The 15,113-nt window shown below is 35.1% G+C and overlaps 1 protein-coding gene across 2 annotated transcripts in view; it reads right to left on the reverse strand.

Annotated features, from left to right (window-relative positions):
* Positions 1–15,113, reverse strand: part of LOC132701502 (membralin) — a 136,933-nt gene that overhangs the window by 113,296 nt on the left and 8,524 nt on the right. Inside the window, exons 6-7 of one of the 2 annotated variants that reach the window (XM_060669480.1) lie at positions 11,898–11,955; positions 5,852–5,935 (exon numbers count right to left, since the gene is read on the reverse strand). In XM_060669480.1, coding sequence (XP_060525463.1) covers positions 5,852–5,935; positions 11,898–11,955 — 142 coding nt within the window. Of the gene's footprint in view, positions 1–5,851; positions 5,936–11,897; positions 11,974–15,113 lie in introns of both variants that reach the window. The other variant, XM_060669472.1, reaches the window with a different exon arrangement.

Here is a 15,113-nt window from a genome sequence, read left to right on the forward strand (position 1 = left end):
TTGTCAACATGTTTTATTAATATCAATTAAACTTAAAATTATTACCTTAAAATACAGTTCTTACTTATTAAAATAGTCTGAGATCAACGATACATGTTAAATTATTTTTATGAAATTCCCACACATTCTAATAACAGTTTGGACATATCTGTGCAGTGTCACCATTGCTCAACTTAAGAAAAAAGGTTTCTACACGTTCTACAGGTCTCAGGCTTAGGACAGGATTGCTACATCATGTTCTGGAGCCTCGTTTTCAGAATGGACTTACTTGTCGTTAGTACTGGTCTGTCTCTGTGGTTACATTGCTGCCAATTAATGAAAATTGTTTCAGATCCAAAAAAATATTACTTAAGTTAGGGAATAATTAGGCTAGGCGGATATTATCTTTTTCATGGAAGTCCTCCAAAACTATGTTGCACCCAAATCCAGCTTTAAAAAAGCACTTCTTTATTGTTATCGGTGACAAATGTATTTTCTAACAGCAATGCCACTTTCCTATTTCCTTTCCTGTTCCACAAAAGAAAATGGTAATTCGAATTTATGCAGTTTTTTATCCAAAACACCTAGAATTTTTTAAAGCATGTCTAGCTTCTGCATTTTTTCTTCCAAGTATCCACATCTGCGAAATTAACATCCACCGATTCTCCACAAATCGCCTTAAAGGTAATACCGTGCCGACGACGAAATCTCTTTAACCATCCATTTGAAGCTTTGAAGCCACTTAATCGTAGGTTCTGTGTAACTCCAAGGACTTTGGGTTGAATTATGGGCCCCGATATTGGTAACTTCTTTTTTGTTTCGCAAGCACATCGTAACTTAAGTCTTCCCCACATTAAACCTTTCCTCCACTATCCTACTTTGTGCACCAGGCATTTTTTTTTTGCTTTTTGCGGCCATACTCAAATATTAATTTAATAAAGAATTCAATATTAACCGACAAAAATTCAAAATGCGACTAAAGTTCAAAACAGATAAAGCGCATAGCCTATAAATGTAAACTGTAGCTGAGGTTAGGCTATTTAGAGTTTGTCTTGTGTTATATTTGAAGCATATTAGATTGCATAGTGGCCTTAGCGGTAAAAATTGATGCGCGTACGACATTTTCGTAGAATTGGGAATCTTTCGTGCATGACTGAATTGCGACTTTGTTGTAATTTTTCTGGAAAATTGATTTATTTTTGTAAAAACGGAATGGTCAAATCAATCACATTATTGCTATTGACCCAGAATACTACCAGTCTGTGCCATTGTTGTTTTGATATTTGGTGTTTGGTGATTACCTTCGTACCTATTTAGTGTTGTTGGCACAAAAATGGCCACCTACTGGAAAACTTGTATTATATTGTCAAAACTGTGAGAAAAAGAATGTGCCTATACACCAACAAGTGTTGGCTACAAGTTGTAGGTACAAGTATAAGTTAATTTAAAAGACTTAAAGGTAGTTATCCACTCACAAAGTTATATAATATCTGGTTTCAATATTTTGCTCTTTCGCGAAATTATTTTTTTCCATCGACTCTATCCACACTTTAACTCCTTTTTGCCACATCTTTCTGACCATCTTTCAGCGGCTGTGTTGGTTGTTACATGTTGGTGAAAAGCCAGAATTTGCAATTGCATTCGATAAAAAAAAGATTTTAAATCTCACACATGCCCATATTGAATATTGAATGACGCTCGTTAAAAAAAATCATATTTCCTTCCTAAATTTCTATATTAACAGGATAAGCAGGACCCCTGTTTCTCTAGTAGTTATATGGTTTGAATACTTGGATAAATAAGTAAAGTCACTGGATCGTGAACGATCATAAACGGAAAATATTTTTAAACAAAATCCATTATGAACAATGTCAAACGCACAAGGAGGAAACAAAGGAAGTACGCCACTGACTCCAGGAGTATCGGACCACGACGTTCTTTCACAATGTGGGTCGCGATAGCAACTGGTTGCCATCGTCACCTCTCGCCGCCCCGAGCTCCTTGTGTCGGTGTAAATGAATATTTGTTGCTCGACTCGCCATAGGGGGTTCCTCTTGCTCGCCGTCGTTCTGGGGCCTCCTCCTGTTACTTGCTTCGATCTATACGACCGTATACGTATATATATATATATATATATATATATATATATATATATATATATATATATATATATATATATATATATATATATATATATATATATATATATATATATATATATATATATATATATATATATATATATATATATATATATATATATATATATATATATATATATATATATATATATATATATATATATATATATATATATATATATATATATATATATATAAAAAGAAAACGGACTCCAACCGGGTCGACCTCTGACAGTTAATTAGGCGGCTTTATTGCGGCGTCACGATGCCGGCCAGGCGACGCGACGACGTGAATGTTCGTATGTCACCTAAACGGGTGCAATATGCGGACGTCGTCGTGTATAAATATTTTCGGCATTCTTTTCCAGCCAATTTATCTGTGCTAGATAATATCGACGCCTTACTTAAAAGGTATTTTGTCCGTTACTTTCTTAATACATTGCAGATCCGGAAGTTGAAATGCGCCAATAACCTTGAGACGCCACTCGCAACTGTCGCAACAACTCAATTAATGGTATGTGAATACTGAAGTGGGTAATTACTGAGCTCATTTGAAGAAAAAAAAATCATCATGTATGTCCTAAACGTCTTAAATTTTGAGATACAGGGTTGTAGTTGTGGAAAAAAATATTTAAAAATTGGAAAGTGCATTTTGCGCATCAGGAGTTAAACAATGACACGCCAATGACATTTTTGTAGGTGAATATTTTCTTTGAATAGTCTAGTAATTTCTGCATAAATGTCACATATGGTGGGAAAAATCGAGTCGTTGCCCAAAATTCTACGGGCTCCCAAAGATCCATATCGTAAGCGCCTTTAACTCACCATTATGCAAGCTGGAAAAATATCTGGCCAGTGCACTTCAGCCCATATTGGAAAAGCAGATTCCTATGTTAAAAACTCAGAACATTTCACTCAGATTTTAGGTTCTCTCAGGATGGACAAGGACGACATTATGGCAAGTTTCGATGTCAAATCCCTCTACCCGAGCATTCCAGTAGAAGAGGCACTCTTGCTTATAGAAGAAAACGAAGATCTTCCGCCGTACATAATGGATCTGTAAAGACATTGCCTGAAAAACGCTTACTTTATGTACAACGGGAAAATTTACCGACAAGTAGATGGAGCAGCAATGGGATCATCTCTCTCACCTGTGATTGCCAACCTCTTCATGATTTACTTCGAAAAGAAAGCAATAGAGAAGGCAAATCTGAAGCCAAAACTATGGACAAGATACGTAGATGACGTATTTGTTGTATGGCCTTTTGGCAAGGAGGAGCTTTTGAAATTCCTAGATCATCTGAATTCCATTCACCCAAGGATTCAATTTACAATAGAACTTGAAGAGGATAACAGTCTGCCCTTTTTAGATGTGCAAATCACAAGGACCGAAAATGGACACTTGGCACACACTGCCTATAGAAAACCAACACACACTAATAGATATCTGAACGCTAAATCTCACCATCACCCATCACAGATACAGGCAGTGGCAAATACATTAATTGCTCGGTCCTTCAGGCTCACAAACGAGAGGAACAGAGATGAAGAACTGAAGAAAATTAGTACCTGTCTTCGACAAAACGGATACGCGCATCATCAGCAAGGCAATCAGTAAACAACAACAGCCGCAGCAGAGAGTGCAGGACGAGACCCAACGAAGATCGATCGCTGTCCTGCCATACATCAAGGGGGTTACTGAAAAAATCGGCCGAATATTACGGAAACACCATATATCAACGGCATACAAACCTGATCATACCATCGGAGCAACACTAAGAAACCCAAAACAAAAAGTTACTCTGGAAAACCAAGGAGTATACAGTGTAGCATGCGGATCGTGCAGCCTCACGTATGTGGGACAGACCAACAGAAGGATTTCAGCCAGGCTCGAGGAACATCGTTTAACCATAAGAAACAAACAAACCACATCTGCTTTGTTTCAGCACCAACATCAGACAGGCCATAAAATTGATTTCGGTACTTGCAAACAAATACCTAATATTCCTGATTTTAGGACTAGGATTATACGAGAGGCTATCGAGATAAAAAAAGTCCGGACACCTGAATACAAGAGACGACGCTCTGCATTTATCCAATACGTGGAGAACGATAACGATATATATATATATATATATATATATATATATATATATATATATATATATATATATATATATATATATATATATATATATATATATATATATATATATATATATATATATATATATATATATATATATATATATATATATATATATATATATATATATATATATATATATATATATATATATATATATATATATATATATATATATATATATATATATATATATATATATATATATATATATATATATATATATATATATATATATATATATATATATATATATATATATATATATGGTTATAAAGGGGCTAAAAATAGGTGGAAGGTCCTAGATTGTGAATTTTAAGGGAGTCCGTAGAAACGATGAATTTTATAGTCGTGAGGTGTGACAGATTTATTCACGGACTCTAATAGAGAAGAAGATTTAAGGTTACGTTTCGCAGAAAACGTAGTATCTTTTTTATCGTCTATCTAACTTAAAAATCTGCAACTACGCTTAAAGAACATGAAAGAGCCTTAAGACAAATTAAACCACCAGCAGTTGCCGAACACAATCATGAAACGGGACATCAAATCTTATTCGACCAAACTAAAATTCTTCTACCAAAGAAAAATCTTGTAATCCATAGAAATCTCGAAACTACCTTAACCGCCAACATAGGGGAATCATTGATTGGAGAAACGCCAGCAAGTTCGTTTCATTAATAACCAACGCAGGAGGAATACAGAAGATTTGTAAATAGTAATACCATATATAATCTTTCCACAAAACTTTAGAATTCATTTATTGGCATCCATTAGATTATATGGCAACGCTAAAACCACAAATCGAGGAAGAATTTATTTTCTTGTTCAACCCGTTTTATTTGATAATATTATAAAACAAGATATGCTAACTAATCTATAAATATTAATATGGTAATCTGCACGTAAACATGCGAGCCTAAACATTCGAATTCGTAAAATCCCGCTGTGCGTTCGCGAACTTCAAACACCGACTACTTCGTATTTGTTTTAAACAAATGATTGGACTTTTCAATAATTCTGATCCCTATTGTAATCAGATAAAGCGATATCCATATAGCTTTTATATAATAGAGTGGCCTTACTATGGTAAAAATTGACGCGCTGCAGGCGAAAATATTGCCGTAAAAATGCCGCATCCAAATGATGATCCATCTGCTTAGCTGTTGAATGCCGCGAGGTTAGTTCATAATTGCTTAGAAGATCTTTTCCGTACGCCAATCCAGCGAGGAATTTACAACGCTTACAAGCAATTTAATTTGCAGGATATGTAACCAGAATACCAAACAATCATTTCAGCATATTTTCTTTGAATGAATGTACTTGGATTACATTCAGGTGCAGGTACTTCAGAACTATTTCTTTTTTTCCCTATTTTTATTATTCAAGTAATGTAACGCCGAAAGTCTTTGCTAGCATACGCATTGTTAAAACCCATCACTTAGTGGGCTAATATTGCGGAAAGGTTCGGGACCTTCACCGAGAAAATAGACATTATATATGAAATATATGGGCCAGTGTAATAATAAACGGACCACCCGGTACCATAGACAAATTGTAGTCAAAACAGTAGGTCGATCATACTTACCTACTAACGCCAAAATAACAGTGAGCACGGGCGCCGCCGGAAAATTTACCGTCACGTTGAATTCCAGCATTTGAAGCAAGTCAACTGAAACAATAATAAAACGCTAAAATCTATTTCAATTAAAAAAGCTTAACGAACTGTTTCTGGGCAATATCGAAGGTGAACTGTGTTTCTATCTGAAATATTTTTCAGAAAAGTAAATAATAGTCTTCGAGCCAATGTGGAATAAAAAATTGTCAGAGACTGTTCGAGAGCGCTCATTATTTCTTATATCATCTAATTTAGCAATGAACATCTTGCACCGGGGAAGGATTAACGGGATCTTATAGCATTTTAAATCAATTCAATGATAAAATATTAAATATAATTTTTTTTTTGCAGTGCACACACCCTATGTTCTTTTTGGGTAGCTTACAACTTTTGGAGGTGGTGGAATTTCAACTGAAATGACGGATCGAGTTGAAAAAACTAAACTGAACAGCAGATGTAGTGGGACACTCAAGAAGTTGAGTAATTTTGACTAGCTATAACTTCATTTTCTTGCCGATTTTAGATTTTCAGGCAGTGGTACAAACCTTAGTGTATACAACAGTTGTGTCGGATTTCTTTTTTTAAAACCCTTCTCTCTATACCGAGTGCAAATGTACTTAGTAGAAAAATTGGTAAAAAATGGGGAGTCCTGTAAAGTTTTTTATGAAATTTTAGTAAATCACTAGGTCAACACCTCTGAAAGTATTTGATATTTCATGAAATTCCGTTTCATTTTAAAATTGGAACTTAAAAATAACTGATACCGTGCAATGCACAATGGAATAATTTGTAACGAATTTGGTCAAAACAAGCGCCATGCAAAAGGGAGTTTATGAAATGGGGCAGTTATTCATACTACATAAAAGTCAAAGCCTTACCAATCAATTAACTGTATTCTTTGTGATGGCCCCTAAATAACAAAATCAAACTCATTTTTATAGAGAACAAACTCATTGCTATTAAAAATTAAAAATAAAATAATTTATTTTTTCAAATGTCATAAACCTCCTTTTGCACGGTCCTGGTTTTTGCCAATTTCTTTACCACTTATTTTTTCATTAAAAATTAGTTTTCATTACTAACTCGTTTACTAATCAATTGGTGGCAACCTACAAATGGAATTAATTATTAACACTTTTTACTTTTCATTAGTAATTATTAGGATTGTAATCAAAACAAATCGTTATCTGTTGCTTGTTTGTTGCTGTTGCTGTTGTATTAAATGTTTATTGTACTAAAAAAGTCTTATTTAAAGTCGTCCTAATCCAGTGCCTAGAAGAAATCGAATAGTCAGAAGCGAATAATAATGTTTATTTTATTACATATATTACAATTTAAATAATTCAATAAATAATAAAACTAATTAGTTTCCAAAAATTTATTAGTTTTGGTTACTTGACAAAACCTAATTATTAATTAAATAATTCGTGATTATAATAAATTCATTGAAAATGGGCAAGGATATCAAAACCTACTAATTTCAGATAAGTAGACTACAGTGGCTAATGTCATTAAAAGAGCCAAATTCGCGACTCGTTAGATGGCGACTTAAACTTGAGGAGTATGAGTACGAAATTAAAAACAAAAAAGGTAAAAACAACCAAGCAGCGGACGCTTTATCACAATATCCAATAGATATGAGCGCGATTAAAACTGACTCCATATTTGACAACAAAACCCATATGATCTAAATGATAACGCGATCATTCCTTCTTATGTTCAATCGCATAAAGAAAACTTAAGTAAATTGTAGGAACAAATAAAGAATTTAAATGAAAAAACGATAGAAGGCATTATTTCAAAAAGAAACGAAAATCGCGAAGAACCAGCAGATTTTAGTGATCAAAGATATGCTTTCATTAAAACAAAATTTAGAAGCAAAGAACTTCCCAAATTTAAAAAGATACCGTTAATAAACCAAACGGAAAATAAATTAATAACACCAAAGACAAGCATAAAAGTAGTGCAAAGAGGCCAAAGGCTAATAAAAATTTATTCTTTCAGAAAACCAATGAAGGTGAAGATGAGAAATGTTGACTCTTTGCAGTCATGTACCAATTTTAAGATCCAAAATATTTTCCTTTTATCATATTTTCCCAATAATCAAAAATCAATCAATGTCTTTTGTAAAGAAGAAACTCACCCTAGAGATGTATGCGTGGAGAATTTATTTGACGACATCGGAATGGAAAGCTGCCCAACCTGTCAGAAGCAATTGTAGAACAAATTACTTAAAATTTAGTGCTTGTTCTGCCACAGAGGCCTGAAAAACTGCTAATTAAGTGTAACACGGACCGATATATGAAAATCGATGTACCAGTACTGATTAAGATACCAGTAAACTGTCAAGTTGAATTTAATTAAGAAAAATTCTTTAACGATATATAAATCCAGTTCGGAAAACCTATGTTTTTATCAAAAATCCAATTGAGGGAACTGAACGCCATGAAAGTCCTGGATACCCCCAGTCTTTCACAAATAAATATTGACGAAATAAACCAGCTAAGAGACTTAGCGGAAAAAATAACTCCCATGGCACCAGTGAAAGAAGAAACAAATACGTTCCAAATAATTGTTATTGTTTTTGGAATAATCATGGTTCTAATTTTAGTTTTCATCATTAAGAAGCTCTTCTTGGAATTGAAGAAACTCGCATCCAACGAGTAAACCTGCCAAGAAGAAAATTTTGAAGCTTTTTCGAAAAAAACACTCCGTTATTTTCGTTAAGGAGGAAGGAGTTATATGCCCCAAACTGCAGACGAAGCCCAAAGCTAAGCGATGATAACGCCTCGATGACATCGCATCGGGCTTTTATTCGATTGTCACATTGTATAATTGCTAGCCTTTGTATCGGCTAGTCCGAATAAAACTTTATTTTGCTTTCTGTATAAAGAAATGTTTTTAAAAACGTTCTCCCGAATTTTAAACATTTAAGTCGTTGCATTTTTTTTTTTTTCAGAAAATTAAACTTTTTGCGATTATGCCAGAAAACGCCACATGGTAGCAACGTAAGTAATCGCAGTCACGTCACACATATCAAGAGTAATAGTCTAGGAAAAGCCTTTTTTATTCCTCCAAGTCTATTAAAACGCGTTAAGTCTTTCTGGAGATATGGACATTTATTTAAGCAAAGGTTCGAACTCCACCCACCACTTTTCTTGCAAAGAGCATTAAACAAAACTCATTTGAATTTATCTCTTATCTCAGCTTTCAAACAGTACTAAGTTTAACCATGGAAATATATGAAAATATTTTGTAGAAACAGACTTTTAAAATTAAAGCTGACAATTATGCCCCTGATCGCCATTTATTCTTGATTCATTTATTCAATTTTGTTTTCAAATTGCTAGAACTTTACGTTTCTATAATACCGTACCTCGTTGCCCTTAGTGGGACATACGTAAACTGCATAGACAGTATTATTATTCCTATAAAATTGGATTATTTGGCATATTTAGGTTAAACGTATAGAAAATTTAACAGTTAATGGGTTATTATTAATATCTACATTGTGAAATTGTCCAAAAAGCTAAATGGAAGGAAAAAAATAAAACATGAACAGCTGTACAAATTAAACAAGAATTGCACTAACTCGTGATCTGCTTTCAAGAGCTACGTAGACGTGCGATAAGGAGGGCCACGACTGTTTCTGCAAGAATACAAATTCAAAAATATTTACTTTCACTCACTCACAACATACCAGAGATTCAATTAAAAAAAACACAAAACTTTGGGGCAACCCATATTCACCCTATTCCGCACCCCGTACGAAATTGAATGTGTGAATCTCACAACAATTCCAAATCTAGACGACCTATGGCACTCTCATCTTTTATAATTTAAAAAAATATTTTCGCGGTTTTCTCGTTTCTTTCAAAATTTAATTTCGAACGCAGGATTGGAGCGTATCCCGCAAAAAAACGGTTTAAATAATGTTAATCAATATTTTGACCTGATAATTTCAATGAAGCTTCTTTAAATTTTGAGAATATTCCCTGAAAATTCGCAAAGCACTAACCTCATTGGGAAACATTTCTGTCTCCCACATTATTAGCTCTCCGCTTTTACTTTCCCGTTTTAAACAAAGTTACTTCGGAGGATGTTCCGTTCGCTTCTCGCTAAAAGGGATTTTTGTGTGTTTCGGTTCCCGGGTAAAGACCGACCGCGGTTTTTAACAAATAACCGCAGCAACCCCACTCTTGACTGCCGGTCAGGATTGGATACGACGAATCGCCTATTTTATTCCCTAAACCCTAGTTATCCCGTGGGTTAAAACCCTACTAAATGATGGGTTGAAAACGCATCGTAAAAACGTTGCACGTAAGTGTTTTGATTTAATGATCGAGTCAGATTTCGCTTGGCGATTTACTCCTCTCGCAAAAACAAATTAATCTTTTTTTTTATGCACTTCTTCAAAGATCTTTTGTACCCCAATCTCACACGCGATTAAAACTGATATACTGAGATTGGTAGATTGGGAGAGTTGCCATCATGGCGAACCAAAGGAACTACTGTGACTCCCTCTATAATTATAGAACTTTATGTCGGTTCGCCTCTGATTAGACTCCGCGGCTTTGATAGTGACTTCCTGTTGTAGCTCGTTGCATCTGGTTTGGTTACGATGTGGGTTTTGGCTGACTCCATCCGTTTCGATCCCTGAGGAGGTCGCTACCCATCTCGTACCCCATGGCCTTAAACGTTGGCGATGTTATCTCCAGATCTCAGCCGGGGTCTTGGAAGGGATCTCAGGTCTTGCGGATTCGTTTGCCAGACTAGGTCATCTGGTTGTTTTATTACATGCCCTACCCAACGTAGGCTTCTGTTTGTTCTGATTCTAGAACTTTGTACAACAACATCCAGTATTGGACTATACATCTTTCTCATCACTTTTCTCTCGAAATAACGTTTATAAGTTCCCTAGCCTGTCATTGCCCATGTTTCGCATCCGTATATCACGATCGGTCTTATATAGCTAAACTTTCGATTGTCTCGATAGTGGTTTGGTGAGCAAGGCCTAGAGAAGGAGCCCGCGCTAGACAAGCGCGGATATGCATCTATTTCCGCTGAGAATTCTTATACCCTCTCGGGTATCATTGGCTTCTGTTATTGTTGCTCCCAAGTACTCGAAACCTTTTACCCTCTCAAAGTTGCAATGCAAATCCAAATAGTCCAGGGCCACCCGTAGCTAACACTATCATTAGCTATGTTAAATAGTAATAGTTTTCGCTATTTGTTGACAAGCAAAAATTCCGCACAGAGCTCCAAGTATTCTCAACACATATCCTAGAAAGCCGTATGATTTTATGCGGACCAAGGCAACACGTAGGACGCAGTCAAATTCATAAACTATGTTACTGAATTCGGGTCTGTCAAAAATAATTGAATTAACTTCCTGAAAAGTCTTCTGAGCTCCAATCACTTTTGACTTTGACTTTTAGCTTTCGCAAAGTCAACAAAAAAACACAATGCAGTGGAAAATCCTGAGCAAATGCCACATTGACACTGTAAAAGCACCTTATTTTTATTTAAAAAAAGGAGATACTAAGATAGGGTAAAAGTATACCAAAAATCGCGTATCCGCTATTTAGAAGGGAGTTAAAGGAAGTCGTCCATCCATCATATATCACTCTAAGACGGCAAAAGAATGACATCTTAGAATGGTTTAAAACAAAACTTCAACATTGCGGCCGGTTTACACTACACGATTTTTTACGTAAGCTTTGCACTAAGCAATTACCAATATCTATTTTAAGAATTATCGCACAATTAAGATTGAGTTGAGCTTATCTTATTATAATTATATTAAAGATCAACGCCTTTCTAAGAAATGAGTAAAAATAAAACTATAATTTCTCTCTTTATATTTGAAATCACATGCTAATAGATCCCTATTAGTTTTCTGTTTTATTTTTTTTTAGTCGTTAAAAAAATTATACATTTTCTAAAAAATGTGCAGATTTCTACACTAATAAAAGTAGACACCAGATACAGTTTAATTTTTTTTAAAAGCACTTACCGATAAACAGGAATATCTGATGATGCGAATACCGAAGCAACATCGAAACTGATATCGTCTGCAACAAACAGATGAACTGAAATAACAATTGACCAAATTAAACTATTGTACCAATAAGTATACTGGTTGCACAGCAGAACCAAACACAACTCGAGCATTCTAGTGATGGGAACGATTTTCGCCAATGAATTCGCGCAGTACCTTAGCTCCGCCTTTCGGGAGAGAACGGGACAGCAGAGCATTTCCACGTGACGACGGAGGTCACGTAGTGAATTTTTTAAATTTGCGTTGACTAATAATGATAATGATGGTAATGGATATGGACATCAGCTACAATAAGTATTAAAATATACACGATAAGCACAGAAAGAAGGAGTAACCATAAATTTTTGAGAATTTTGTATAGATTTTATCGCATTCGACAATATAGTTAAATATTTTATAACGGCATACATACGTGATTTCTCGTCTTTCCGATGTTATGATCGTTAATCCGTTGTAGCGAACGTTGTCTTGTGTGTCAAAAATATTTTACTTGTAAGAAAATCAACAGCAACTTTGTATTAACAAACAGAAGTTAGCTAGTTAATTATATGAAAAAAACCAATAAAATGTCATTTTTATATATTACGTTTCTTCTTTATCAAAAAATCGTTATAATTGTACTGTAACATTAATAAATTCGTATTACCTATTTGTGTAGCGGTTAGCCCACTCCTTTGTGCATTATCATTTATCAACATCTTTTTCAGATCAATTAAAGCATATGTATTCTCAATACTGCTCATATTATAAATACTGTCTGACGTTTAGTCCATTTCAGATCACACCAATTTTAGTAATCATTCTTCCTCTTCTTCGCTCTCTTAACACGAGCCTGCGCAGAGCCAAGGAATTCCAATAGAATTCTAAAGAATTCCATTACAATTCTAAAGAATTCCATTACAATTCTAAGGAATTCCAAAAGAATTGCGAATGGGCCACTGCCCTTACTTGCAAGTACAAACGCAAGAACGCGGGAATTAAGTGCTCGAGCTGTATGTTAGGTTTAGCTGTGCTGGTAGTAAGGTAAAGCTTACTAGCTGAAAACGGCAATTTCTGACTAGAATGTTACACATAATAGGGCGATACGGTCAAATCTGAAATTTGGCTACATAGACGCAATGCCGTTTTATCTCCAACGACAGTGGAGCTAATTCAGTGCCCGTAATAGATAGTATTGCAATCTGTGCGCACTGGCATTAAAAATAAAATATTAGCAAACCTTAGTACAACTCTCCTATAGTAAGCGCAGAGTTCAAATACGCTTAGTGCTTGTTTCATGGCACTGGCCATTAATCGATGGTCTTGATCTGCTTTTCCACCGCAATTCCCTGCGCTTACTATAGGAGAGTTGTACTAAGGTTTACTAATATTTCCAAGAATCTTAAGAAGCTTTTCAGATCTCTAACCAACTTATCAAAGCTATCCAATACCATACCATTGAAAGCAGAGAGTCATGCGTTAGTTTAGCAAACGTCGTACGAGTCAGAACGAATCTATTGCATTGCAAACATAAGGAAGAACCTTTCGACTTAGACCATGTAAAATATTTTATAAAACAAATAAAAACGATTGATAGTAAAGAAAGCGGTTGGCTGATTTCAACTGAACAACAGCAACGGACGGCACTTACCACAGATTCGAACTCGCTAGCGAAAACCGATATTAATATTTTGGCGAATAATCATTTGCAATAAATTTAACTCTAACAATGGCGCGTTCCGAAACGACCATCAAATTTGAAGGGGGTTCGTTTGCTGGCGTCGCGGCGTCGGGTCAGGCACATGATGCCGCGCCAGCCGCCCGCGTTAATCATCAAAGCATCGTGTTGCCACCGGGAGATACATAAATCAGCGGTACCGGAGCTCGCGGGTTAACAGGCTCCCCATGGCCTACTCTTACATAACTGTCGGTTATCGGGTGACATCGTGCGGGCATGAAGGTAGGCTCGGTATTTATAGTTACCGCCGCACATAGGCGAATGAGGACGACATATCGGCCAAAAATCCAGGGCCAATAATTCCATTAAAAAAATTGGTAAAATGTGGAAAAAGGGAGATTATGATAACAATACACTAACTAACTAAAACAAAGCAAAGCAAATTTTTTGCAACTTGTTTTCACTCATTGATGTAATCTGTAGTAGACCGTTACTAGCAGTAACAAAAAATACTGTACAGATCGTGAAAAATGACTACAAATTGTTGCAGGCGATAACTCTATAAAAACTTGAATAAATTTGAAATGTAGAACTTTCATATCCAAAGTAAAAATTTCAATATGTCATTTTTGATAAAAGTAAAACAAAAACACTTTCGCATTTACCGGAAGACACTGAAAACTATGGTTTGTAGTAATTTACCGCAAAAACTCCCAATGAAAACTCCAATAAAAAGTTCCATTTTTAGTATGCTGTATTTAATTTAGAATATTTTTTATAATAAAATGTGTTTATGTATCTCCAGAAGGTCCTTATTGAGATATTTGCGATTTAATTTTAACAGTCAAACTAAATTGAGGAAGCGCTGAAACTATAATTGGAAAAATTTGAGAGTTAATTTGTATTGCAATTGATTGGTATCTAGCATCTAGAGCCTAGGCCGCCAACATGTCGATCGCGACCTAGCGGTAGCTCGCGGAGGCAATTCTGGTAGCGCTCAAAACGATTTTAATTTTAAAAATACAAGCTGCAAAAATCAGGGAAGCTGCAAAATTCCACAAAAAAATCTAATTGTCATAGGTAAAGGTCATTCTAAAATTAAAAAAGTAGCTCAACACATTGAAGAGGTTGGCGACCACTGATCTAGAGTAATATTTTGCTTGCTTATTTACAGTGAGGTCAGAAAAAACTAAGGTTAACCAAACGCATTCATACGCAGCGGTTCCTAGATGGTCCTCAGCCAAGAGAGCAGTACTTTCCTTGATTGGAGCAAAAATATTGACAATTCTATTGTAAGTGAAGTGGTCGAAATAAATACTTTGGCTGGTGTAGCAGTCGACTAAACAGTGCCTTTACGCAAAATCAGTCATACTTTTGGAATAAATCACGAAATTTCAAGAAAAAAATTGAAAGAATATAGTTTCAAATCCTTTAAATATGAAATACATATGAAGGTGACTTTCGTAGGAGAAGAACTTTTGCAATTGGTATATTGAAAAACAGTTCATCGTTCC

Source organism: Cylas formicarius, unplaced genomic scaffold, assembly GCF_029955315.1.
Source record: "Cylas formicarius isolate icCylForm1 unplaced genomic scaffold, icCylForm1.1 PGA_scaffold_10__41_contigs__length_53128322, whole genome shotgun sequence".
In the NCBI taxonomy this organism is placed as follows: domain Eukaryota; kingdom Metazoa; phylum Arthropoda; class Insecta; order Coleoptera; family Brentidae; genus Cylas; species Cylas formicarius.